The sequence below is a fragment of the Scyliorhinus canicula genome, chromosome 4 (assembly GCF_902713615.1).
Source record: "Scyliorhinus canicula chromosome 4, sScyCan1.1, whole genome shotgun sequence".
NCBI lineage: Eukaryota > Metazoa > Chordata > Chondrichthyes > Carcharhiniformes > Scyliorhinidae > Scyliorhinus > Scyliorhinus canicula.
This window is the reverse complement of record NC_052149.1, coordinates 13,365,281-13,392,674: the sequence shown is the minus strand read 5'-3', so window position 1 is coordinate 13,392,674 and position 27,394 is coordinate 13,365,281. Positions and strand designations below refer to the sequence as shown.

General features: G+C 44.4%; 1 protein-coding gene across 2 annotated transcripts in view; it reads left to right on the top strand.

Moving 5' to 3' along the window:
* Positions 1–19,685, top strand: part of gipc2 (GIPC PDZ domain containing family, member 2) — a 69,336-nt gene extending 49,651 nt beyond the window's left edge. Inside the window, exons 4-6 of one of the 2 annotated variants that reach the window (XM_038793734.1) lie at positions 8,114–8,223; positions 15,698–15,779; positions 17,224–19,685. In XM_038793734.1, the coding sequence (XP_038649662.1) occupies positions 8,114–8,223; positions 15,698–15,779; positions 17,224–17,375 (344 nt within the window). In that variant the 3' untranslated portion in view covers positions 17,376–19,685. Of the gene's footprint in view, positions 1–8,110; positions 8,224–15,697; positions 15,780–17,223 lie in introns of both variants that reach the window. The other variant, XM_038793733.1, reaches the window with a different exon arrangement.
* The last annotated feature ends 7,709 nt before the right edge of the window (positions 19,686–27,394 follow it).

Here is a 27,394-nt window from a genome sequence, read left to right as displayed (position 1 = left end):
GACTAACCTTAAGGTTTTGTACCTGAACGCGTAGAGCATTTGAAATAAAATGGCTGAATGAGTTGTGCAGATAGATGTAAATATATATGATATAGTTGGGATTACGGAGACATGAATCCAAGGTGACCAAGGAGGGGGAACTAAACATTGAAGGCTGTTTCATTTTTAAGAAGGACAGATAAAGGAAAAGGCGACGGAGTTACATCGTTGATTAAAGAAGATATTGATACTATCCTGAGGAAAGATATTAGCACAGATGATGTAGAATCTGTATGGGTCGAGTTAAGAAACACCAAGGGGGGGGGGCAGCACGGCGGCGCAGTGGTTAGCACTGCTGCAACACGGTGCAGAGGTCCCAGGTTCGATCCCGGCTCTGGGTCACCGTCCGTGTGGAGTTTGCACCTTCTCCCCGTCTTTGCGTGGGTTTCGCCCCAACAACCCAAAGACGTGCAGGATAGGTGGATTGGCTATGCTAAATTGCCCTTTAATTGGAAAAAATGAATTGGATACACTAAATTTATTTTAAAATAAACACCAAGGGACAAAAAAGATTCTTAGGGGTGGTATACAGACAACCAAACTGCAGTGGTAATATTGGGAATAGCATTAGACAGGAAATCAGAGATGCATGTGATAAAGGGACATCTGTGATTATGGGTGACTAATCTGCGCATAGATTGGGTGAATCAAATTAGTCACAGTAAAATAGAGGAGGAATTTCTGGATTGTATACGGGATGGTTTAATGGATCAATACCGAGGAACCAACATGGGAACAGGCCATCTTGGACTGGGTGTTGTGCAATGAGTAAGAATCAGTTGACAATCTAATTGCAAGAGAACCCTTGGGCATAAGTGACCATAATATGGTTGAATTCTTTATCAAGATGGATAGTGAGGTAGTTGATTCTGAGACTGGGGTCTTGAACCTCAGTGAAGGTAACTATGATGGTATGAGGCATGAACTGGCTATGATGGACTGCGAAACATTGCTGAAAGAAAAGACGATGGCCAGGTAATGACAGGCATTCAAGGAATGAGCTCCAAAAGTTGTTTTTTTCCTATTTGGCGCAAGAGTAGAAAGGGAACTGTGGCTAAGCCATGGCTTACAATGGTAATTCAAGATAGTATTAGATTCAAAGTAGATGCGTACACATTCGCAAGAAAAAGCAATCGACCTGAGGATTGGGAACAGTTTAAAATTCAGCCAAGGCAGACCAAGGGCTTGATTTAAGAAGGGGAAAATGCAATATGAAAGTAAGCTAGTGGCAAACCTAAACACTGATTGTGAATATTTCTCGGTATGTAAAGAGAAAAAGATGATAACTAATATAGGCCCTTTACATTCCGAAACGGGGAATTTCTAACTGGGAACAAAGAAATGGTAGAGGAGCTAAATTCGTATTTTGCTTCTGTCTTCACAAAGGAAGACATAAATAATGTACCAGAAGTTCTGAGAGGCACAGTTTTAGTGAGGAGCTGAAGGAAATTAGAATTAGTAAAGAAACGGTTTTGGGGCAATTAATGGGATTGAAGGCGATAGATCTCCAGGGTCTGATAATCTTCATCCCAGGGTATTTAAGGAAGTGGTGCTAGAAATAAGATAATCTTTATTATTGTCACAAGTAGGCTTACATTAACACTGCAATGAAGTTACTGTGAAAATCCCCTAGTTGCCACATTCCGGCGCCTGTTCGGGTACACAGGGAGAATTCAGAATATCCAATTCATCTAACAAGCACGTCTTTTGGGACTTGTGGGAGGAAACCAGAGGAAACCCACGCACACACTGGGAGAACATGCAGACTCCGCATAGACAATGACCCAAGCGGGAATCGAACTTGGGACCCTGGTGCTGTGAAGCAACAGTGCTAACCACTGTGCTACTGTGGTCATTTTCCAGCATTCTTCGGACTCTGCGATGGTTCCTACAGATTGGAGAGTAGCTAATATGACCCTGCTATTCAAAAAGGGAGGTAGTGAGAAAACAGGCAACTTATAGACCTGTGAGCCTAATGTCTGTAGTAGGGAAGTTGCTAGAGGACATTATCAAGGATTTCATGGCACAATGTTTGGAAAGCGGTAGTATAATCAGACCAAGTCTGAATGGATTTACGCAAGGGAAATCATGCTTGACAAAGCTTTTTAAAAATAAATAAATTTGGTGTACCCAGTTATTTTTTCCCAATTACAGGGCAGTCCAATGGCGTAGTGGGTTAGCCCTGCTGCCTCACGGTGCCGAGGTTCCAGGTTCGATTCTGGCTCTGGGTCACTGTCCGTGTGGCGTTTGCACATTCTCCCTGTGTCTGCGTGGGTTTTGCCCCCACAACCCAAAGATGTGCAGGGTAGGTGAATTGGCCACGCTAAATTGCCCCTCAATTGGAAAAAATGAATTGGGTGCTCTAAATTAAAGAAAAAAATTTCCAATTAAGGAGCAATTTTGCATGGCCAATTCACCGACCAGGCACATCTTTGGGTTGTGGGGGTGGGACATATTCAGACATGGGAAAACGTGCAAATTCCACACGGGCAGTTACCCAGGGCTGGGATCGAACCCGAGTCAGCGCCGTGAGGCAGCAGTGCTAACCACTGTGCCCTTTGCCACCTTATGCTTGACATATCTGCTGGAATTCTTTGAAGATGTGACTAGTTGAGTTGACTAGGTAGAACCAGTGGATGTAGTTTATTTAGACTTTCAGAGGCTTTCAAAAAGGTTTCGCATAGCAGAGGATAATGTTTTGAGATGGATAGAAAGCAGGCTAGCAGACGGAAGCAAAACGTTGGAATAAATGGGTCTTTTTCCCATTGGCAGGCAGTGACTAGTGGGGTGCTGCAGGGATCTGCGCTAGGTCTCTAGCTGTTCACATTTTATTTTTAATGATTAGGACAAGGGAGCTAAATGTATTATCTCCAAATTTGCAGATTATACAGAGTTGGGTGGGTGGGTGGGCTGTGAGGAGGATGCAGCGATGCTTCAGTGGGATTCAGACAGGCTGAGTGAGTGGGCCCATGTTTGGCAGATGCAGTATAATGTGGATAAATGATAAAGGCAGATTATTATTTGAATGTGTGTAAATTGAGAGAGGTGGATATTCAGCGAGGCCTTGGTGTCCTCGTGGATCAGTCGCTAAAAGTAAGCATTCAGGCAAAGCAGGCAGTAAAGAAGGCAAATGGTATGTTGGCCTTCATGGCGAGAGCATTTGAGTATAGGAATAGGGATATTTTACTGCAGTTGTATCGGGCATTGGTAAGGTCACACCTGGAGTATTGTGTTCAGTTTGGTGTCCTTTTCTGAGGAAGGATGTTCTTGCTATGGAAGGAGTGCAGCAAAGGCCGATTCCTGGGATTGCAGGTCTGTCAGATGAGAGACTAAACTGGTTTTAATTATATTCATTAGAGTTTGGGAGAGTGAGAGGGGATCTCGTAGAAACGTAAAAAATTCTAACAGGATTAGACAGGGTAGATTCAGAAAGAATGTTCCCGATGGTGGGGGAGTCCAGAACTAGGGGTCAAAGTTTGAGGGGTAAACCTTTCAGGACTGACGTCAGGACAAATTTCTTTACCCAGAAAGTGGTGAATCTGTGGAATTCACTACCACAGAAAGTAGTTGAGGCGAAAAGGTTGTGTAATTTCAGGAAGGAATTAGATACAGCTCTTGGGGCTAAAGGGATTAGGGGATATAGGCGGAAGGTGGGATCAAGGTATTGAAGTTGATGATCAGCCATGATCATAATGACTGGCGGAGCAGGCTCGAAGGGCTGAATGGCCTCCCCCTGCTCCTATTTTCTATCAATGTTTCTATGTATTTATATTTCTCAAAAATTGCTTATTTGTAATGTTTTGTGTTCATTGGACTGTCAAATGTAGCATAATTTTAAAATGTTTGAAGAGGATCCCAGCTACAATAATAGAAAGCTTAGCCCTTCGCACCAAAAAGGGTATTGTGGAATGTGCAAGTTGATTGTCAGGTTGAGTTGTTCGCTGAAGAGCTGTAGCTGAAATTGCTACAAGTACATTATTAAATGTATTTGCAGAAAATTTTGAACATCTGGTGATCTGGCAGAGAATTCAGTTGAACATTACCATCTTGCACCAACTACACGTGCTCAGTCGCTGCAACTTTTAAATATTTACATTTCTTTTTCCGATTTAACATGGACATGATCTGTCTGAAAATTGAAGGACTTCTACTTTGAAGTTAAAAGAGAATAGATGGAAACAAGTCTGAATTTTGAAAAAACTGTCAAATTGACTTGCTTGAAAGCTACGAATTACCCTTTAATGTGGGTTTAATTAGTGATTTGGCAGAGATTTTTGTATCTTCCAATAAATGTGTATAAATTCAGTGTTGCTTGGCAAGAAGTGTAGGTGTTGAGAATTTGTTTTTAGATATACCTGTGAATTGCGCGTCGTTTTGTTGAATCAGGCATGTCGGTTGGACTGCGTGTGCAGAATGACTTGCATCCTGTCACGCTGCAATGATCCACTGTGAATAAATTGGCGCAGAATTTACAGTAACGAAGGAGGCCATTCAGCCCATCAAGTCTGCACCGGCTCTTGGAAAGAGCACCCTACTTAAGCCCACACCTCCACCCTATCCTTGTAACCCAGCAACCCCACCTAACCCAAGGACAATTTACCATGGGCAATCCACCTAATCTGCATGTCTTTGGACTGTGGGAGGAAACTGGAGCACCGGAGGAAACCGACGCAGACACGGGGAGAACGTGCAGACTCAGCACAGACAGTGACCCGAGGCCGGGAATCGAACCTGCGACTCTGGAGTTGTGAAGCAACTGTGCTAACCACTGTGCTACCGTGCCGCTCATGACTGATCCATAACTGCCAACATCGGGGAAAAAATAACTTCAAAATTGTAATTTTACATTTGGAAGAATGATTTGTAGGACAGTCTCGGAGCAAGAAGGAAGTGATGGATTTTAGAGAGAGAGTGTGAGGCCGTCATCACTGAGGGAGACCAGTTGAAGGCAGAGGGAGGGTTAACTCAAAAGGTTTTAGAAGAATTAGAGTCGGCAGGATTGTGATGACAGAAGATTCAACCTCTTGCGACTGTGATTAAACAAGAAGCAGGAGGCTATGTCCTGGGTGTTGCATGAATTTGCTGCTCGCGTGCGGTCGCTATCTCGATTTCATGCTGTCTTGGAGTTGTGAACTACACAAAATACTGAAAACACTCAGCATATCTGCGGAAAGAAACAGTTAATATGTCAGTCACTGACTTTATTAAAAACTGGAAAACGTTAAAGATGTTTAATGGGTTTTAAGCAAGTATCTACGCAAGGAATGGGGTGGGGTGGAGCAGCCAGGAACCGGAAGAACAACTTTCCTTTTGTTCTCCCCTCTCCTCCTTTCCCTGCTTCTGGGTCACTAATGTGAAACATTAACATGTGTTACAGGCCTGAGTATTTCCAGCCATAATATGCATAGATTTTGTGCCTGTGATCCAGTAAAACTTATCCCGGTTTTACCGGTTAGGCCTAATATGATCCCAGTACACTAGAATATTTTGTGTAACACTTGTATAATGTCATTCCTCTTGTTTTGCTAGCAGATCATCCACCTTCAGCGAGTTGCGCACAGCGCCACTAAGTGACTAGAGTTGGTTATTCTCGCAGTGCAGTCTGTTCTAATAACCATTGAAATGATAGCACAACCTATAGGCGGCAACAAGTTTTGTATTCTCTTTCGGCCAGTGCCAGTAAAAATTGATAACTGGACCTTGATCTAATTTTCAGTATGTGGGGCTGTACTAGGTACAAATTGCCTGCTGCCTTGTTCTTCATCAGTGCCTGCACGTCAAAAATGCTTTTTTGTCTGTAAAGCATTGTGAGCTGTAATGAAGAGACAATAAAGTCTATATTAATGCAGGTTTCCGAGAGTTCAGACAAGGAGGGGAGAGATGCACCATTCTGAAGTTGGTTGTTACTGAGTAGGGCGTTCCGTTAATCTGAAACTGTGGTCAAGATGTTCTGCGGTAGAAAGCACCACCTGAGTACAAGTCTGCAGCTCATAAACAAAACAGCGGCAGTGGTCAGGCAGGAATGATTTACAGTAACTGCACACCAGCCTGGGATTGGTTTGTTTGTCTGCTACAACACCGGCTGAGAATGATGATGGTGCGCTCCGTTCCTCTCCTTATTCATGCAATAGCTATAAACTGCACAAATCTGAGTTCGAGGTAGTTGCTGTCTAGTTCTATAGGTAGCTCTTCCTTGTCTGAGTCAAACCCCTATCTGCAAACTTGAGAATAAAATCCAGGCTGACACCTTCAGTGCAGCCTTGTGAAAGGTCCTGTCTTTTGCATTGAAGACCAAGGCCCGTCTACCCCCTCGGGTGCACAAAAAAGAAGGCAATTTCTCCCGACGTTCTGGACAATATTTTATCCCTCAATCAGATCATTTTAAGGAAAAACATCCAGTCATTATCACAATTCTGGCCCTTGTGTTTCAGAACAGGCAGCACTGATATATGATGGCACTCAAACCTGGCCACTTGGTGGTGCTATGCAGAATGTTCTGCCAGCTCCAATGCCATTTTCTAATATTTGATTAAACAGGTAAGTATTCTGTTACTAAGGGAATCAAAAGAAGAGTCATTAGACCAGAAATTCAAACGATGCTGGAGGGTAGAAATGTCAAATTGTCTGAACATGGACCTGTGACAGATCTTGAGAGTTTTTAGTACATTTAAGGTTGCTATGAAACGGGAATAACAATCCAGAGGTTCAAAATACACCGTGGCATTTTGTGCAGTTGAATTCACTAAGTTTTGAATATCTTCCAGTTTTGGTGAAAGATCACAGACCAGAAACGCTAATTCAGTTTCCCTATCAATACTGTCTGAGGGCCAAGAGTTTCCAGCATTTTCTGTTTATACCTTGGAATTTGAGCGTAAATCGCACCACTCTACTTGTACCTTCTCTCTCTGCCTAACACCGTATTCTACCCAGGTCTATGGATCACCCAGAACATGGTTCATCTATCTCCTGTTTTTATCTTGTCCCTCAGAACCCTCCTGACCATCAGAGAATGAACAATCAGCTGATGCTACTTACCTGAAGGCACTGTGCCGTCACTCTGTGTCTTCAAATGGCCTCCCTCTGTGATGATGGCTCGGTCTCTCTGCCCTGAATTCCATCATGCCCACCTTGTTCGGACACTATTGAGTTCTATCAAATATAAATTACAATGTGGAAGGAAGTGATTTATTTCCACTATATTCACCGAAAGGCCAGGCACAAACTATATTGCATTTTACCAAGTGTATAGACTGTTTTGTCTGCCTGATCCATGCTGCATTCTGCTCCATGTGCGCCCACTTCTATCCCTTTTCATCTCACCTTAGCACAATTGCTTTTCTTTTCTTCCTCGCACCATTACCGAGCTTTCCCTTGAATGTTTCCATGCTATTAGCCTCCACTACCTACGCCTTATGGTGGCAAATTCCACATTCTCATCATTTTCTGGATCAAGATTTTTTTCCTCAGATTCTTGTGGGATTTATTCATGATTATCTTAAATTTGTGGCTCTAGTTTTCATCTCCCCTCTCCTAAAATTATAAACAACGTCTCTGCATCAGTCTGACCAGAATCTTTCACAAAGTACTGGATTAGATCACCGCTCAACCATCTCATTCCTGATTGCATGATTAGGCCAGATTGTTTTCTGAGATTATCTAAGGTGGAGCAATAATGCAGGTTTGCCTTTTCCATTCTTTCCAGCCACTTATCACATCAGCTATTTGTTGGGCGATGTTCTGTGGAAATCAGTTGCTATTTTGCCCTACATTTCAGTGACGGCAAAAGTAGTAACTAAGAGTTGAAGCATTTTGGACCTGAAGGATGTGAAAGGTTCTAGCTAAATGTGATTTTTTTTCTGCTGCTGTTCTCCCTCTTCCTTTCTATGCTGCACAAAACATTTTGAGGATGTTATGATAATTTGACATTGTACAGGATAAGGTGGGTTGATGAATGAAGAGTTGTGACCTGGTTTAGCTGTAATTTACTTGGAAAATGTGACTTGTGTTATTTGCCCCATTTTGTAACATTTGGAGATATAAGTGGATTTAGATTTCTTTCCTTCCTTGTCAGAAGGCATTGAACCAAGATCACGAGGAGGAAGACCTGGTGGCGACTCCAAGATTAGCACAGGGAGAGGTACACTACGATTACGTTCAAAGGGACCTGCAACTGTTGAAGAATTGGTAAGTGCTGCAGAGCTGAGTGAGTTCCTGAGCAGGGTTTAAACATTTAGAATAAAAACAAAAAATGCTGGAAAGACTCAGCAGGTCCAGCAGCATGTTTTGAGAGAGATGCAGAGTTAATGTTTTGAGTCCGTGTGACTCCTGAAGGTCCTATGGAATCGAAACGTTAACTCTGTTTGTTCTCGTTCTATTTCAAGTTGTTAGAATTTGCAGTGTTTTGCTTTTATTTCACTAATTGAGTTTCACATCCATTTCATTCAAATAAAAATGTTGCTTTCTCTGGACTGGAGAGTGCTTTACACACTCTCAGACCACTCGTAATACTGTTTTTTTTTCCAATTGAGGGGCAATTTAGCGTGGCCAGTCCTCCTAACCTCCACATTTTTGGGTTGTGGGGTGAGACTCACGCAGGGAGAATGTGCAAACTCCACAAAGACAGTGACCCCGGGGTTGGGATTGCACCCGGGTCCTCAGCGCCGTAGGCAGCAGTGCTAACTACTGCGCCATTGTGAGACCCTCAATCGTAATACTGTTGCCTCGTAATATATATATTTTTTTTAAATAATAAATTTAGAGTATCCAATTATTTTTTCTAATTAAGGGGCAATTTAGAATGGCCAATCTACCTATCCTGCACATCTTTGGGTTGTGGGGGTGAAACTCACGCAGACACGCGGAGAATGTGCAAACTCCACACGGACAGTGACCCAAGGCCGGGATTCGAACCCAGGTCCTCGGCGCCGTAGGCAGCAATGCTAACCACTGTGCCACCGTGCTGCCCTCCTCGTAATATTGAGGTACTGCTGCCTCACAGCACCAGGCATGCGGATTCAATTCTGACCTCAGGTGACTGTGTAGAGTGTGCACGTTCCCCCGTGTCTGTGTGGGTTTCCTCCCGGTGCTCCGGTTTCCTCCCACAGCCCAACGATGTGCAGGCTGGGTGGGGTTAAGAGGATAGGGTGGAAGAGTGGGCCATGATAGGGTGTACTTTAAGAGGGTTGGTGCAGACTCGATGGACTGAATGATCTCCTGCACCGTAGCAATTCCATGGTTTGAGTTACAGGTGTACAGCCCTCTCAGGAGATAAGGGTGCTGATTGGTTGGGAAGTTGACTGATTGGCCAAGACATTGCTGTGGAGAAAGCGATGAGGAGCTGTCGGCTTCCCAAGTACCCGGGTGCTTCATGACTATTCAACTGCAGTATTCCTCAGTCCCCAACTGACCAGACCCCACTGAGTTTCAGTTGAAGAACTTTATTCCAGCTCTTGCAGGGAAGCTAAGCATCCACAAGGTGGCTTACCAGCTCCTTGATCACAGAAAATACAGAGCAATTATACTTTTGTGTATTATCTCAAATAATTAACATACACCAAACAAAAGAATATATTTGTTCAGAAATTATCTACGTTTTAGGTACTCCTGGCATGCCTTTTCCTGGTCTGGCCAAGATGCACCATTTCTCAATTCAGTTAATCAACGCATTGATTGACTGTTTTTGGGTCCCTCGCTGGAGAGGAAGAGAAGAAAGCATCTCTCTTTAATCCTTTTAAACTCCTTTCCCAATACCCTTGTTGCTAACTTCCTGTCCATTCTTTCCTTGCCTGTGCACTTGAGGTTTGCTGATAATCCCTCGAGGCTGATTAATGGCACTTACTTTTGCTATTAACTGTGACTCACTCTAATCTTTTAACTCAAACAGTTTCGTCTGCAAAGTCTGCAGTTCAAACACGCCCTCAGAAGTAATCAAGCCATAGCTGAGCCAGGAGTCGATGTGGGTTAGCTAGCACAGTGGTGATGGGTGAAAAGAATTTGGTGCAAGTTAATAGCCCCGCTACTCTTTTTTTAAAACAAGTTTTATTAACACCCCCCCCCAGGGTTGCTGCTGCTACTGACCATTGTCTAGCGTTCTGCCAGGAAGTCTAGAAACGGTTGCCACCACCTAAATAACCCTTGCACCGACCCCCTCAAAGCAAATTTCACATTTTCCAGTTTAATAAACCCCGCCATGTCATTGATCCAGGCCTCAACGCTTGGGGGCCTCGCATCCTTCCACTGAAAAAGAATCCTCCCCCAGGCTACGAGGGACGCAAAGGCCAGAATACCGGCCTCTTTTGCCTCCTGCACTCCCGGCTCCTCTTCAACCATAAATGTTGCGAACCCCCAGCCCGGTTTGACCCTGTATCCTACCACCCTCTACACCGTCCTCGCTACGCCCTTCCAAAATTCCTCCAGCACTGGGCATGCCCAGAACATATGGGTATGGTTTGCTGGGCTCCCTGAGCACCTAACACACCTGTCTTCGCCCCCAAAAAACCGACTCATCCTGGTCCCGGTCATGTGTGCCCTATGCAGCACCTTAAACTGTATGAGGCTGAGCCTCGCGCACGAAGAGGAAGAGTTCACCCTCCTGAGGGCCTCTGCCCACGTCCCCTCCTTGATCTCCTCCTCCCACTTACCTCTCAGCTCCTCCACCGAGGCCGCCTCCTCCTCCTGCATCACCTGGTATGTTGTCGAAATCTTCCCCTCTCCTACCCATACCCCCGAGAGCACCGTGTCGTGTACCGTGCGTGGCGGCAGCAGCGGGAATTCCACCACTTGCCGCCTGGCAAACGCCCTAACCTGTAGATACCTAAAGGTGTTTCCCGGGGGGAGCCCGTACTTCTCCTCCAGCTTGCCCAGGCTCGCGAACTTCCCATCCACAAACAGGTCCCCCAGCCTTCTTATCCCTGCCCTGTGCCACCCCGCAAACCCTTCATCCATTCTCCCCGGGACAAACCGGTGGTTCCCCCGTATCGGGGTCCACACTGAGGCCCTCACTTCCCCCCTGTGCCGCATCCATTGACCCCAGATTTTGAAGGTAGCCGCCACCACTGGGCTCGTGGTATACCTTGTTGGAGGGAGCGGCTCGTACCCCCACAAGACGCCATCTCCAGCCTCTTCCATGCCGCCCCCTCCCCCTCCATCACGCACATTGCCACATTAGCGGCCCTGTAGTACCCACAGAGGTTGGGCAGCGCCAACTCCACTCCAGGAACACCCTTCTTACTCCGAGTCCCTCGCGCCCACACAAACCCCGTAATGCTGCTGTTGACCCGCCCAAAGAAGGCCTTCGGGATAAGGATGGGGAGGCACTGGAACAGGAACAAAAACCTTGGGAGCACCGTCATCTTGACTGACTGCACCCTACCCGCCAGGGACAGCGGCAACGCATCCCACCTCTTAAACTCCTCCTCCATCTGCTCCACCAACCTCGTGAAATTAAGTCTATGCAGGGCCCCCCAGCTCCTGGCCACCTAGACCCCCAAGTATCTGAAGCTCCTCTCCGCCATTTTTAGTGGGAGCTCGCCAATCCCCCTCTCTTGGGGGTGAACCACAAACAACTCGCACTTCCCCATGTTGAGCTTGTACCCAGAAAAATCCCCAAACTCCCTAAGGATCCTCATTACCTCCGGCATTCCCCCTCACCGGGTCCACCACATATAGCAGCAAGTCGTCCGAATAGAGCGACACCTTATGCTCCTCCCCACCCCGCACCACCCCCCTCCATTTCCGCGACTCCCTCAGTGCCATAGCCAGGGGTTCAATCGCCAATGCGAGGAGCAGGGGGGACAAGGGACACCCCTGCCTCGTCCCTCGATGCAGCCGAAAGTACTCAGACCTCTTGTTTGTGGCTACACTCGCCATCGGGGTCTCGTACAACAGCCTAACCCACCTGACGTACCCCTCCCCAAACCCGAACCTCTTCAGCACCTCCCACAAGTACCCCCACTCTACCCTATCGAAGGCATTCTCAGCGTCCATCGCTGCCACTATCTCAGCCTCCCCCTCCCCGCCGGCATCATAATAATGTTCAGGAGTCTCCGCACATTTGCGTTCAACTGCCTCCCCTTCACGAACCCCGTTTGGTCCTCATGCATGACCTGCGGCACTCAATCCTCAATTCTCATGGCTAAGACCTTCGCCAGCACCTTGGCATCTATATTTAACATCGAGATCAGCCTGTAAGACCCACACTGCAGGGGATCTTTGTCCCACTTCAAGATCAAGGAGATCAGTGCCTGGGATATCGTCGGGGGCAAACCCCCCCGCCCCCTGCCTCATTGAAGGTCCTAACCAGCAACGGGCCCAACAGGTCCACATATTTTTTGTAAAACTCGACCGGGAAACCTTCCGGCCCCGGCGCCTTCCCTGCCTGCATGCTCCCTATCCCTTTGACCAGCTCCTCCAGCACAATCGGGGCCCCTAATCCCACCACCAGTCCCTCCTCCACCTTCGGGAACTTCAGTTGGTCCAGAAAGTGGCCCATCCCTCCCTCCTCCACCGGGGGCTCGGACCGATACAGTTCCTCATAAAAGTCCCTGCAGACCCCATTGATGCCAACCCCACTCCGCACCACACTCCCTCCCCTATCCTTAACTCCCCCGATCTCCCTAGCTGAGTCCTGCTTCTGAAGCTGATGCGCCAAATAGCCCCGCTACTCTTGATAGCAAGAGTTGATTTGATTTGATTTTTGATTTGATTTAATTTATTGTCACATGTACTGAAGTACAGTGAAAAGTTATTTTTCTGCGGCCGAGGGAACGTACATAGTAGACAAAAAAAAAATTAACAAATGGTACATTGACAAACTGATTGGTTATAGCGCGGAACAAAGGGCCAAACAAAGCAAATACATGAGCAAGAGCAGCATAGGGCATCGTGAATAGTGTTCTTGCAGGGAACAGATCAGTCCGAGGGCGAGTCGTTGAGGAGTCTAGTAGTTGTGGGGAAGAAGCTGTTCCTATGTCTGGATGTGCGGGTCTTCATACTTCTGTATCTTCTGCCTGATGGAAGGGTCTGGAAGAAGACAATGCCTGGGTGGAGGGATCTCTGATAATGCTGTCTGCCTTCCTGAGGCAGCGGGAGGTGTAGACAGAATCAATGTGGGGGTGGCAAGCTTGTGTGGTGCGTTGGGCTGAGTTCACCACACTCGGCAGTTTCTTGCGATCTTGGACCAAGCGGTTGTCATACCAGGCTGTGATGCAGCCGGACAGGATGCTCTCTATAGTACATCTGTAGAAGTTTGTGAGAGTCGATGCAAACATGCCAAATATCATTCGCTTCCTGAGGAAGTAGAGACGTTTTGCATCTGCTCAAGATTTTAGAGGGGGCAAAATGTGCAGCCAGCCAGGAGTGTGTCGGAATAGTCGAGGTTACATGGGTGGGCTGAAGGCTGAGGACCAGCAAAAAACCCACCGCGGAAGAACAAATGGCGTGTGGTGAAAGTGCTGAATATCCAGCAGTTAGCTGATAGCAATGAACTGCGAGGTTTCTTTAATGCAATCGAGACCACTGATGGCCCAAGCATCTAAGGACCTATTCCACTGCTGGCCAAGAGTTGAGAGGTGGCCCAACTCCATTGCTGGCAAAGAACTGAGGTGCTCATCAAGAATGGAGAGGCGGTCCCTGCTGACGGCCACAAGGAAGGTCATTGCAAAAGTCCTCGTTTTAACAAGAGAAATCCAGGGAGCAGCACCAAACCCGGCCCATAGCAGCCTTTAACCCCATAAAGCCATGTGATACTCCAACCACAAGGGATTATGGAGCATCATCCTCTATTTTGGCTGCCCCTGAGGTTTGTCACCATCTTCTGTCTGCATCAAGCTGTCATCCTGACCAATGGATCCACCACAGACTCAATTCATGTACGAACTGGGTTCAAACAAGACTATCATCGCACTGGAGCTCTTCCCGATCTTCCTCACTGCAATCCGCATTGGACTCCTCAGTCGCCTGAGAACTCATTTTTAGTGTGGAAGCATGTCGTCCTGTACTGCGAGGGACTGCATATGAAGACAGCCCCCACCCACCTCTCATATGTTCCCCAACACGTTTCACAAATCAGCACAGAATCTTGTCACAATTCTGAACAATACACTATCTGAAAAAGGTGACGGACATGGAGAGAGGGTGCGGGTGATTTATTGAAATGGTAAGACGTGTGATGGACTTCAGTAATGTGGAGAGACTTGTAGCAGAATAGGGTAAGGGAGATTTACTCAAGGTATTCAGAAGGCTGTGGTTATTTGTGTTGCAACACTAGGGGGAGTTCCTGCACATGCACGGTGTCAGTGTTAGCTGGAGTATTAAAATGAACAAATTGTCTTGACACAGGCAAATAAGATTCAAGATACCAATTTCTATGTCTGTTTAATCCTTAATCAATGTCTCTCTCTCTGAACTATGCTTCTGATAATTCAGTAAATGATGCATATATAATCATTAAATAACATTTTCAACTTCCAATGATACTGGAGATTGATTGCAATCTTTTTTGGGGTAAAGAAAAATCAATAAAAGTTTTTAAAAAAAGAGTACTTAAAAATTACCTCATGCAGGAGTCAAAACAGTGATAGAGTCCAGGGGCAAGGTGGGATCAGGTTGATCAGCCATGATAATGAATGGCGGAGCAGGCTCGAAGGGCAGATGGCCGCCTCCTGTTCCTATTTTCTATATTCTATTATCTATCAACTGAGATACTCCGGCTGTGTGTAAGCTCCTTGCATGAAGCATTAACATGCTACGGGATAGAGTGCTCTCAATACATTTTGCACATATGTTACTCATACATTTTGTTTATTTTCATGGTCTGATGTATTTTGGATTGTGGCAAGTTAACTGGCATTCTTTGTGGGGGCATGAACTACTGTGGATGCAGTATTTTCCCTTTCAAAGCCACTGGTTGTCTGTATTGTTCCAGAATGGAATGGGTGTGAGACATGACATTTCCGTTCACTTTGTAGATCTCTTTTCCTACCAGTCCTTGATTAAACTATCTAAAAATCCAGGGACAACTCTACCCCACCACAGACTGGAAAGGTGCCAGGATCAGTTGTGAGTGCGCGCTGGTGGGCACACTGTGGGCCGAGCGCTCATGCGTAACGTTTCTGACTCCCTTCTGGTTGGCAGCAGGAGTTGGTGTACTCTCAATCATCAAGACTTTGACAGTGAAAAGAGAGAGTGTGTTTTCACTGACGAGAGGGTTGATCAGAGAACACTGATGTCCGTTCATTGACCAAAGAGGCAGAGGGAAGATGGAAATTTTGTTTCACCGTGAGATATGCTCTGGAATGCTTTGTGTGAATGGTTAAGTGGCCTCTTGTACTGCAAGATTTTACAATTGCCGATGTAATTCTGCTGCCCAGTCAACATTTATCCTCCAACTAACCCCTGGCCGTTCCCCCTTCCACGTTAGCAGGCCATTTATTTCATTGTTGCTTGGGCTCAACTTGGCTGCTGTGCTGCATTACCATAGTGATCACGCTTCAAAATAATTCATCTGTTGTAAAGTGCTTTGGAACATCCCGAGGTTGTTAGAGGAGCTGTTGTATCGTTATAATGTGAGAATCTTTGTTTTTGTGTGGTAAATTTGTTGATCGTCTTGCAGTTCACAGTCAACTGACCTCTCTTCTTGAACTTACTATTTAATCAACAGCCCACTGAATTTGAAGAAAAGGCGATTGGTAAAGTTGATGACCTATTGGAAAATTATATGGGTATAAGGGACACAGAACTAGGTGAGTTTATTGTTATTTTTCCTAAGTATGATATTTGGGTTGATAGAATTCCAACTAAAGTGCTTTTTTCTCTTGGTTGCCTGCAAAATATTTCTTCAATCTCACACTTGTCAAGTTCCACTCAAATTTCAGGGCACAAGTGTGAAATCTCTTGCGCACTCTGTCCACTTGGTGTGGAAAACATGTAGCAGTACAGATTTTCTACTTGGATTATTTAAGGTGCATATTGAACTGTCATAACAAAGAGCATGAAGTGTCGGTTCGCTTTCTAGCTCCTTTTGCAAAATAATTTGTCCTGAAATTTGTGTGAAGGATTGTAGCCCAATTTTGTATTCGTATTTCGCCTCGGTGACTGAGATTGCCTAACTTTTGATCATTGAATTAAATGAACTGCAAGTTGTGGCCCTTGGCAAATGGGTAGTTCTACAATAAACAACGTCTTGGCTGGGAGAAATATTTAGAAATTAACCAAATGTTCTATGCATCTTTATCGATTTGTATGTTGGATGACTTGAATTAAGCAGTACTGGGAAAGATTTCCATTCACAGGGGTGCAACGCTCCAGAAGAATCGGCTTTAAAACTGTGAAGAAGTACGGTAGTTTTGGGATACACCACAAATAGAAACATTTTGCATTGATCCTAAGAAGCAGAAATATAAATAATTCACTAAATTCAACAAGGAGTTCCTTCCCAAGAGAGTGGGGAGAATGTGGAATTAGTTACCACAAAGGAGTAGTTGAGGTGAAAAACATAGACACATTTTAAGGGGAAGCTAGATCACGAGGAAGAAAGGAATAGGAGATTAAACTGAATGGGTTAGATGAAGTAGATTGAGAGGAAGCGAGTGTAGAGCCTAAAATATTAGTGTCGACCAGATGGGCTGATTGTTTGGACAGGGATAATGCGCTCGACCACCATAGAGAGTATTAAGAACTGTGCAACTGATTGGTGTGTTCCCAAGAGCTTTATTTTGGAACAGCCTGATATAGTCATATGCCAGCAATGCAAATTCCTCCATAACCGTCCCTGGATATGTTTTGTCCCACTGGCAGGTTAGACCTTTCAAGGTGGGGGGTACTGTCAGGTAGGAGTGCCTCTGGGAGTCCTGAACCTTGCTTGGCTTCAGCTTAAATACTCAGAGCAAACCCCTGTTCATCATCATCTACCACATCGATATTTCTTCACATGATGTGTCACCGGGAAGGAACTCTGAGGGAAGTAAAGACATCAAATGTACTCTGGGTGCGAGGGTTTCTTCAATGTCTGCCACAGAGCAGTGGTTTTGTGACATCATCATTGGCTGAGTCCTCAAGGGCACAGCTGCAGGACTGAGTTTGCGTCAGGTGGTGACAGAACCACTATCCTGTGGAGAAGCATGGATGTTTTATGTAGCCCCTTTAACGTGCTAAATGCAAGTTGTTAAAATCTGATTTTCTTTCCAGCTGCAACCATGGTTGAAGTCGGAAAGGACAAGAAAAATCCCGATGAATTTGCGGTCGCACTTGATGAAGCTCTTGGAGACTTTGCTTTTCCGGACGAGTTTGTCTTTGACATTTGGGGCGCGATAGGTGATGCAAAGAAAGGAAGACTTTAGTGCCAATGTAACTGTAGGGATCAGTGGAGCAGTTCATTGTTCCCTTTTTAATGTCAAATGGACAATTAACTTTGTCACCTGAAAGTGGAGTTAATGCAGTTTTTTAATTGAAATGATTAATTCGTCCTGTGACTTCTGTCCATTTGTGCTATGACAGCCTAGTTTTATTGAGTGCTTTTGGTTTTATAAACTCTGAACAAGAGGGCAGTAATCATAGACATAAGGCCAAATGAAAACCCAGCCAATGAAATCGAGCACTCCCCAGACCATCCTGCTTCCCCTCCCACCACTCACAAACACAGTTTGCTGGGAAAGAGAAAAACCTGGAATTGCCTTTATCAACCTTAGCACAGATCCATTTTCCCAAGCGCATTGATGCCTTGAGCGATTTTGCCACCTCTTTCTCTGTAATGTCTGCTGAAATTTAAGTATACAGGAGAGCGAGTGGGGTTGAGATCGGAATGTAACCCCCCCCCCCCCCCCCCCCCCAAATAGAAACTGAAAAACAAATCAAGGCACTTGTATAACCTGATTGACCATTTGCCAATGCCACTGGGTGAAGTGTAATAACGGGAGTAGGAATGACTTTAATTCAATATCCACTTCATTTAAACAATGAAGCAACAGATGCTGTTCATTAAAATTGGCTCGTGAAAAGGGAACATTGGAAATTTATGGCATTCTGGTTTGGTGCTGGTGGTAGTAATCTGAGTTTATGAATTAAGGGTATTGTACACTAAAGCATATTGGCTGTTACAATTCCCTGTTGCAATCAATTAGAGTGGCAATAACATTGACCACAGCTATAGAAATTATAATGGACCAAAGGTTTTCTGAAGAATATTTGCACATTCCAATTGCGTAATCTAATTAGGGGTTCTTGGGCCGAATATATTTTGAGTCAAAATATACATAGTTTCAAACCAAAAAGTGTTTTTATAACTACTATGTGGGTTTTCACGAAAACTTGTATTTACGTACCACAGCGTGCCTATTACCATGCCACAGTGTGTTTTATAAGTAAATTACTAATTTTGATCTTTGAATGAAATGTGGTACCAGGACCATCGCCTGATCAGAGGTTTGCTCGGAATTCGTTTTATTTTAAATATAGAACCAGTACTTCCTGTTTTGAGCTCATTTAATCTGTAAATACACATTGCCTATTGATTTATGCGACTGCTGGTTATGGGGTTTACTGCAATGGCTCAACTTCTCTATTCCTGGGACCAAGTCCTTATCTGGGAGCATTCCCCAGTCCCCAACTTCCATTCACTTGACAACTTTATGCTCATCCCAGTGATGCAGAGAGCCTGAGAAACTCGCAAGAACTACTGGGAAGGATCATTATTATACAACAATCGGTTGAGTCTAGCTGTATAATTATTTTTCCACCTACTGTTTAGAACATTGCATTTTTCAATGCAGTATATAACCAGAGTTAATTGAGATTGTATCGCGAATTGGATGTCTATAATCTTCAACATTTATTTATTTAAGCTTTCTGTTGTGTGTCTGGGTGGATTTGTTAATGTTGCTGTATTTTTCAATGGGATATATGTGCTTAATCCATTTTATATTGCTACAACTACACAATTACTTTACCAAAACACTTACCTCAGAAACTGGTCCCAGGGGTCATTCAATCTTAGTGTGCCTTGAGTCTCGCCAGATCATAAATAACGTTAAAAACAACATTCCTATTAACTTGTATCCTGAGCTGCTGATGCCAGCAGGTTTGGGGTGTTTTGATGCTGAATTTGTTGACCCATGAGGGGGACGGCACACCCACTCCTTTTCGCCACCACTGCCTCCTCAATAACCTGGAACCAGCCTCCAGGTTCTCCATTTAAACCGGACCAAGTAGAGTAAGAAAATTGGAGCACAAACGACTTGCTCAGAACCTGGAGGCAGCTTCTGGATCACTGTTTGTTTGGATGGATGCCTCTGTTCTATGGGACTGTTATTTTTCTTTCAAATTTCTTCTGCACTTTCATTTCCAGGGGAAATTAAAAAAAATAACATTAAACATTATTCACAAAGGGTGGCGCTTAGTGGAAAATAGACATTCTGCCATAATTGTATTTTAACATGCCACAATGGACGATAATGACTACTTTGCCTAAAACAATGCATCTGTGTGTGAACTACTGAAAATTAGAAATGGGATTTACACTACATCAGGTGAAAATGTCTTCTGTAAAGATTATTTTCTATTAAAGCTTTTTTGAGAAACCTTGTGTTAAAAATATTTTAAGTGGAACAGAAATACAGTTGTCATACTTTGGCGATTAAACTCATTGTCCAGCATTTATCATTTTTTCTGCATTTGTCACAGTGGATGTTCATTGTAGGGCACAGGGAGAATGTGCAAACGCCACACAGACAGGGACCCGGGGCCGGGATTGAATCCGGGTCCTCAGCACCATGAGGCAGCAATGCTAACCACAGTGCCACCTGGGTCTGTATATTTTTTGGATAGAATTCGGCTTTAGTTTTCTCCATTTTTGGTGGCAATGATTCATGCTGACTTGGTCTCTGGCACATCACATGGTGTGTGTCAATTGGCCACTTGTGCCTGGGAGGAAGTGGAGTGAAAGATCACACCGTTGCTTTTTCCTCCATATGCTCAAAGCTGTCCTCGTGGAATAATGTATGGCCTGTAGTGAATAGGAGCGTTGCTGTAGTTTTGCCCTAGTAAAGCTTGTTGCAAACTCTGGAGCACCTTTAAGGAGATTTAATCTTTTGAAGGAACAACACATTAGTTTTTTTAAATTTAGAGCACCCAATTCATTTTTTTCTAATTAAGGGCCAATTTAGCATGGCCAATCCACATCTTTGGGTTGTGGGGGCGAAACCCACGCAAACACGGGGAGAATGTGCAAACTTCAGACGGACAGTGACCCAGAGCTAGGATTTGAACCTGGGACCTCGGCGGTGTGAGGAAGCCGGGCTAACCCACTGCGCCACCGTGCTGCCCCGGACAACACATTAGTGGGAACAGACTTGGCAGGGCAGTAGAAGAAGAGGTAATCAAAATTGACTATTTCCAACAAGGGAGAGTTTAACTAAGTCCCTTTGACATTCAACGGCTTGCCATTGTTGAGTGTCTATCTTCAACATTCCTGGGGCTGATTGGAAACTCAATTGGAGCATCCGTGTAACTAAATTGGCTGTGAGAGAGGATCAAAGACTGGAATGTTGACTGGCTCACTTGTATTCCGAGGAGCAGATGGAGGAACACACCGATCTTGGTGCATCTGGATATGATCATAAAGTAAAGGAAAAGTTAGGTCATGAAGCGATTTAAACACATGGTTGTAATTTTATAATTGGTTGGCAGGAGCCAAGAAAAATCAGCCAAAATGCTGATGGCCAAGTGTTATGGGCCAGAGTTTAGAGAACCCCAATGTGTATCATGGAGTTCACCTGACCCACAACTTTTAATAGATTGTGGTATGGGGAGCACATGGCCCACTCTACAGGTTTAGTTCAGCAGAAATGGAAAAGTTTTTTAAAGCAAAACAATGTTTATTCTATGAACTTGAGCTAACCTTTTTAAAACATACAGTGAACATCTTAGCAACCATTAATTCAAATACAACCCCCAAAGAATACAATACAAAGTAATCCGTTAAGCTTTCCTTTTAACATCCATAAGACTTAAAACACCTTTTACCAGAAGCACATTAGGTTTACATTCACCACTGAGAACATTTATAATTCTGAATTCACCAAATGATCAAGAGATAGCCTTGATGGCAGAGAGAACAGCAGTACACCTATTTGATCTGGCTTCAGCTCCAACACTGAAAATGAAACCAAAACACACCCTGCAGCAAACAGCCTAAAACAAAAGTAAAAATCTGACACAGTCTAGCTACACCCACACTCTGACATCACTGATGAACACCCATTTCTTAAAGGTACTCTCACATGACACCGCCCCCCCCGGAAAAAAAATAAACCATCAACTTCAAGATGGTTTCATTTTTCACCTTTTCACTATCCTTTAAGAAATGCACACAATAAATATACTTTTTTGTTTCAATAAAAAAGGTATAACATAGTCCATTTTTTTTCGTTCTTCCTCCAACTGAAACTGCTTCCATTCATTACATTCGTGTCAAAGCATCGGCTATCACATTTTCCTGCCGCATGTACTATTTTAAAATGAAATGGTTGTAACAATAAACTCCAGCGGAGCAGCCTTGCATTGTTATTCCAGAATCGCTCCAAAAATGTCAACGGATTATGATCAGTACATATAATGGTGTCAGACGGATTGCTGGTCACAAAAATGTGACAATGTTGCAAAGCCAGCACCACACTCATCGTCTCCTCAATCGTTGAATAATTTTTCTGGTGAGAATTCAATTTCTTTGAAAAATAACCACAGGCCGCTCTAGCCTTCGTCGTACCACATCACTCGCATTAACTACCATTTTGGTTTCGTATAATTTGGGATGGCTAACACAGGAGTAGTGGTTAACACAGCCTTCAGGCCGTCAAATGCCTGTTGACACTCCACTGTCCACTAGAATTTCTTACGCTTCTTGCACAAGTCCGTCAGTGGAGCGACCACACTGCTGAAATTCGGTACAAATTTCCAATAAAATCCACTCGTACCATGAATTCGCATTATTTCCCGTTGTGTCGAGTGTATCGGAAACTCCCCAATAACTTTTGTTTTCACATCCCAAGGGACCATTCGACCCCGTCCGATTGTATGGGCAAGGAAAGTGACTTGGGTTTTTCCAAATTCACTTTTGGCTAGGTTTACCACCAAACCCGCCTCCTGAAGTCAATCGAATAACTCCATCAGATGTTTCATATGTTATTTCCATGTCTGGCTGAAAATTACCAGATTGTTGATATATACTGCACTATTGGGCAATCCTGAAACGACTTTGTTAATTAACCGTTGAATTGCGGCTGGGGCGTTTTTCATGCCAAATGGCATAACTTTGAATTGGTGTATACCACCTGGAGTCACAAAAGCTGAAATCTCCTTCGCCCTTTCGGATAAAGGTACCTGCCAGTAACCTTTAAGTAAATCCAGTTTGGAAATAAAAGCTGATTGCCCCACTTTCTCAATGCAATCCTCGAAACATGGGAAAGGATAAGAGTCCGTTCTTGGAACTGCATTCACCTTTCTATAGTCCACACACAACTGTTGGGTACTGTCCGGTTTAGGTACCATCACTATGGGTGAGCTCCATTGGCTGCAACCCACTTCAATTATGCCATTTTTAAGGATACTCTCAATCATTTTGTTAACCTGTGCCAATTTTAAAGGGTTAAGTCTATATGGATGTTGTTTAATTGGGACTGCATTTCCCACATCTACATCATGTATAGCCATTTTAGTACTTCCCAATTTATCTCCACAAACTTGCCTCTGAAATATCAATAATTCTTTCCGGTCAGTTCGTTTTTCCTCTGGTTGGTAACTCAACAATGTATCCCAATTTTTAAGAATATCCTCATTTTCCTATTTAATTTGAGGTATGTCAAATTCACAGTCATCTGGATTTGGTTCGTCACTTCGAGTTAGAATCATCAAAACCTCCTTTTTCTCTCCTTCCCTTTCAAAGTACCTTTTAAGCATATTCACAAGACACAGTTGTGAGTCTTCCTTCTATCTGGTGTTTGTACTACATAATTCCTCACTTAATTTCCTGTCAATCTGATAAGGTCCACAAACCTTGCTTTTAAAGGCTCACCTACCACTGGTAACAACACTAAAACTTTATCTCCACTGGCAAAACTACGAACTTTGGATTTCTTGTCCGCTACCCGTTTCATCACATTTTGTGCAACTTTTAAATGTTGTCCAGCCAATTCACTTGCTCCATTTAATCGTTCCCTAAAATTTGACACGTAATCCAATATTTAATTTCCGATTTCTCACTCACCAATTTTCCCATAATCAATTTGAGTGGTCCTCTTAGCTCATGGCCAAAGATTAGTTCAAAAGGACTGAATTTGGTTGACTCATTAGGTGCATCCCTAATTGTTATCAGTACGAATGGAATTCCATTAACCCAATCCTCTGGATAATCTTGACAATAAGCCCTCAATATTGTCTTTAATGTCTGATGCCACCTTTCTAACGCTCCCTGCGATTCTGGATGGTACGCAGTTGATTTAAATTGTTTTATTCCTAAGCTATCCATAACTTCTTTGAATAACCTTGAGGTAAAATTTGATCCTTGATCCGATTGAGTTTCTGTGGGTAGTCCATATCTAGTAAAGAATTTAAGTAACTCCTCCACAATCTTTTTAGCTGTAATATTACGTACTGGAATGGCCTCTGGAAACCTCTTAGATACATCCATTATAGTCAAAGGATATTGATTCCCACTTTTTCTTTTAGGAAGCGGTCCTACTCAATCAATTAGGACCCTTGTGAAAGGTTCCTCAAATGCTGGAATGGGTATAAAGGGTGCTTGTTTTATCACTGCTTGAGGTTTCCCGATCACTTGACGCGTGACATGATTAACAAAATTTAACGAGATCTTTATGTAGAAGTTGAAGTCGGCAGCTTTTGTGATAAGACTCGAGTTTCAATAAATAATCATTATTTTTCTTTACAAAATGCCAACATTACTGGGTAGATGCCAGTGTCATAGCTGTACTAGAACAGGTTGGCTTGGGGCACAGCAGGTTCTTGTGCACAACTCTTCAATATTATTATCAGGGCCCAGAGCCTTTGCAGTATTCACTGCCTTTAGCCATTTCCTGTTATGTCGGGTGAATCCTGATGCCATTAATCCAGGGAGTTTAAAAAAAAATTAATTTACGGGATGTGGGCATTTCTGGCTAGGCCAGCATTTCTTGCTCATCCCTAGTTGCCCTTGAGAAGGTGGTGATGAGCTGCTTTCTTTAACCGCTGAAGTCCCTGAGGGGGTTGGTAATTTGGAGACTAGCAGGAACACAGAAGACTCGACGTGAATTCCTGAAAGCTGTGGCAAACCTTCTTTTAGTCTTGGAGGGATGAAAGTACCCCCCAAGAGCCTGTAAAGTATCAGGGAACTTTTTGGTGGAAGCAAGAGACTGAGAAGTGGTCTGTTGAGATTTTCAGGTTCAAATAATGTGTTTATAAAATGTTAGTCCTACTTGTTTAACTTTTTGTTTAAACCATGAAACCTTGTGACATAATTCAGTTAATAACCTGGAGTTAAACATTTTTTGAAAGTTTCTGGCATCTACCAAGATTTGTATCGATCTCCATCAAATATCTCCTTAATCTCAACCCTGCACGGAGGAAGGCTTGGACTGATAAGTATCAAGTAACAATGGGGCCACACAAGTGTCAGGTGATGACCCTCTCCTGCAGGAAAGAATTTAATTATCTCCTTTTGACATGAATTTATATTACCATTCCTCTCTCTCAACATCCTTGTGTTACCATTGATCAAAAACTTAACTGAGGCTATAAAAGCAGGTCAGAGGCTGGGGTTAGACAGCAGATGTATGGGGCATCGCTACCTCCAAAACCTCACCAAGTAACACAACATTATGACTTGGAAATATACCCCTGTTCCTTTACTATTGCTGGGTCAAAGTCTCAGAACTCCCACCATGGCTGTACCTGGACCACATGGATGGCACTAAAGTCTATAGGATTGGATTGGATTGGATTTGTTTATTGTCACGTGTACCGAGGTACAGTGGAAAGTATTTTTCTCCGAGGAGCTCAACAGATCATTAAGTACATGGGAAGAAAAGGGAATAAAAGAAATACATAATAGGGCAACACAAGGTATACAATGTAACTACATAAGCACCAGCATCGGATGAAGCATGCAGGGTAGTAGGGTTAATGAGGTCAGTCCATAGGAGGGCCATTTAGGAGTCTGGTAACAGCGGGGAAGAAGCTGTTTTTAGAGTCTGTTCATGCGTGTTCTCTGACTTCTGTATCTCCTGCCTGATGGAAGAAGTTGGAAGAGTGAATAAGCCGGGTGGGAGGGGTCTTTGATTATGCTGCCCGCTTTTCCCAGGCAGCAGGAGATGTCGATGGAGTCAATGGATGGGAGGCAGGTTCGTGTAATGGACTGGGCGGTGTTCATGTCTCTCTGACGTTTCTTGTGGTTCTGGGCCGAGCAGTTGCCATACCAGGCTGTGATGCAGCCAGATAGGATGCTTTCTATGGTGCAACTGTAAAAGTTGGTAAGGGTTAATGTGGACATGCCAAATTTCCTTAGTTTCCTGAGGAAGTATAGGCGCTGTTGTGCTTTCTTGGTGGTAGTGTCGACGTGGGTGGACCAGGACAGATTTTTGGAGATGTGCACCCCAAGGAATTTGAAACTGCTAACCATCTCCATCTCGGCCCCGTTGATGCTGACGGGTGTGTACAGTACTTTGCTTCCTGAAGTCAATGACCAGCTCTTTAGTTTTGCTGACATTGAGGGAGAGATTGTTGTTGCTGCACCACTCCATTAGGTTCTCTATCTCCCTCCTGTATTCTGACTCATCGTTATTCGAGATCCGGCCCACTATGGTGGTATCGTCAGCAAACTTGTAGATGGAGTTGGAACCAAATTTTCCCACGCAGTCGTGTGTGTACAGGGAGTAGATAGGGGGCTAAGTACGTAGCCTTGCGGGGCCCCGGTATTGAGGACTATTGTGGCGGAGGTGTTGTTGTTCATTCTTATTGATTGTGGTCTGTAGGTCAGAAAATCGAGGGTCCAGTTGCAGAGTGGGGAGCCAAGTCCTAGGTTTTGGAGGTTTGATATGAGCTTGGCTGGGGTTATGGTGTTGAAGGCGGAGCTGTAGTCAATAAATAGGAGTCTGATGTAGGAGTCCTTGTTGTCGAAATGCTCTAGGGATGAGTGTAGGAAATGGCGTCTGCTGTGGACCGGTTGCGACGGTATGCGAATTACCGTGGATCACGTGGATTACAGTGGATCAAGGCATTCTGGGAGTATTGAGGTGATGCGCTCCATGATCAACCTCTCAAAGCACTTCATTACGACTGAAGTCAGGGCCACAGAATGGTAGTCATTGAGGCACGTTGCCTGGTTCTTCTTTGGCACCAGTATGATAGTGGTCTTCTTGAAGCAGGTGGGGACCTCACAGTGGAGTAGGGACATGTTAACGATGTCTGCGAACACCTCTGCCAGCTGGTCCACACAGGCTCTTAGTGCACGGCCAGGGATCCCGTCCGGGCCCGTCGCCTACCGAGGGTTCAATTTCAGGGAGGCCGATCGGACTTTGCAAGCTGTGATGGTGGGTATGTGTGAGTTATGGGCTGCTGGGGCACTCGACAACGGATTGTTGGTTACCTGCTCGAACAGCGCATAGATTGCATTGAGTTCATCGGGGAGGGGTGCGCTGCTGCTGGAGATGCTGCTCGGCTTCACTTTATTGACCCTCCAGTGGATTAGTGAGGGAATGCTGTACTGTTGGAGGTACAGTTTTCAGATGGGATTTTAAACTGAAGACCCATCTGCCTTCTTGGATGGAAGTATGTCAAACTCACCCTTGTTTCCTTATCTCTGTAGCCTCCTCCAAACTCCAATACTAACCTCTTGGGCATCTCTGATATTCATCGCTCCATCATTGTCAGTGGACTGTTCAGCTAACTGGACTTGAAACTGTGGAATTCCCTCCCTATCCTCTGCCCCAATCTGTCTTTTTAAGATATTCCTCAAAACCTATTCCTGAAGCTTGGTCACCTATCCCAGCACGTCCTTAAGTGAGTCCGTGTCAAATGGTGTCTGATGACACTCCTGTGAAGTGGTCGGACATGTCACTCAGTTCAAGCTGCTATATAAATTTAAATTGTAGCAGACACAAAGTTAGAGAAAGTGGAAGTGAGGCAAGGGGTGTCAGTAGATTGTGGCGCAGTGGTGTTAGTGTAGGGGGAGGGTTCAGCTAGTTAGCTGGACAGCTACTTTGCGATGCAAAGCGCGGCCAAACAGCAGAGGTTTAATTCCCGTACTGGCTGAGGTTCTTCACAAAGGTCACGCCTCCAACCTCGCCCCTCGCCTGAGGTGTGGTGAACCTCAGGT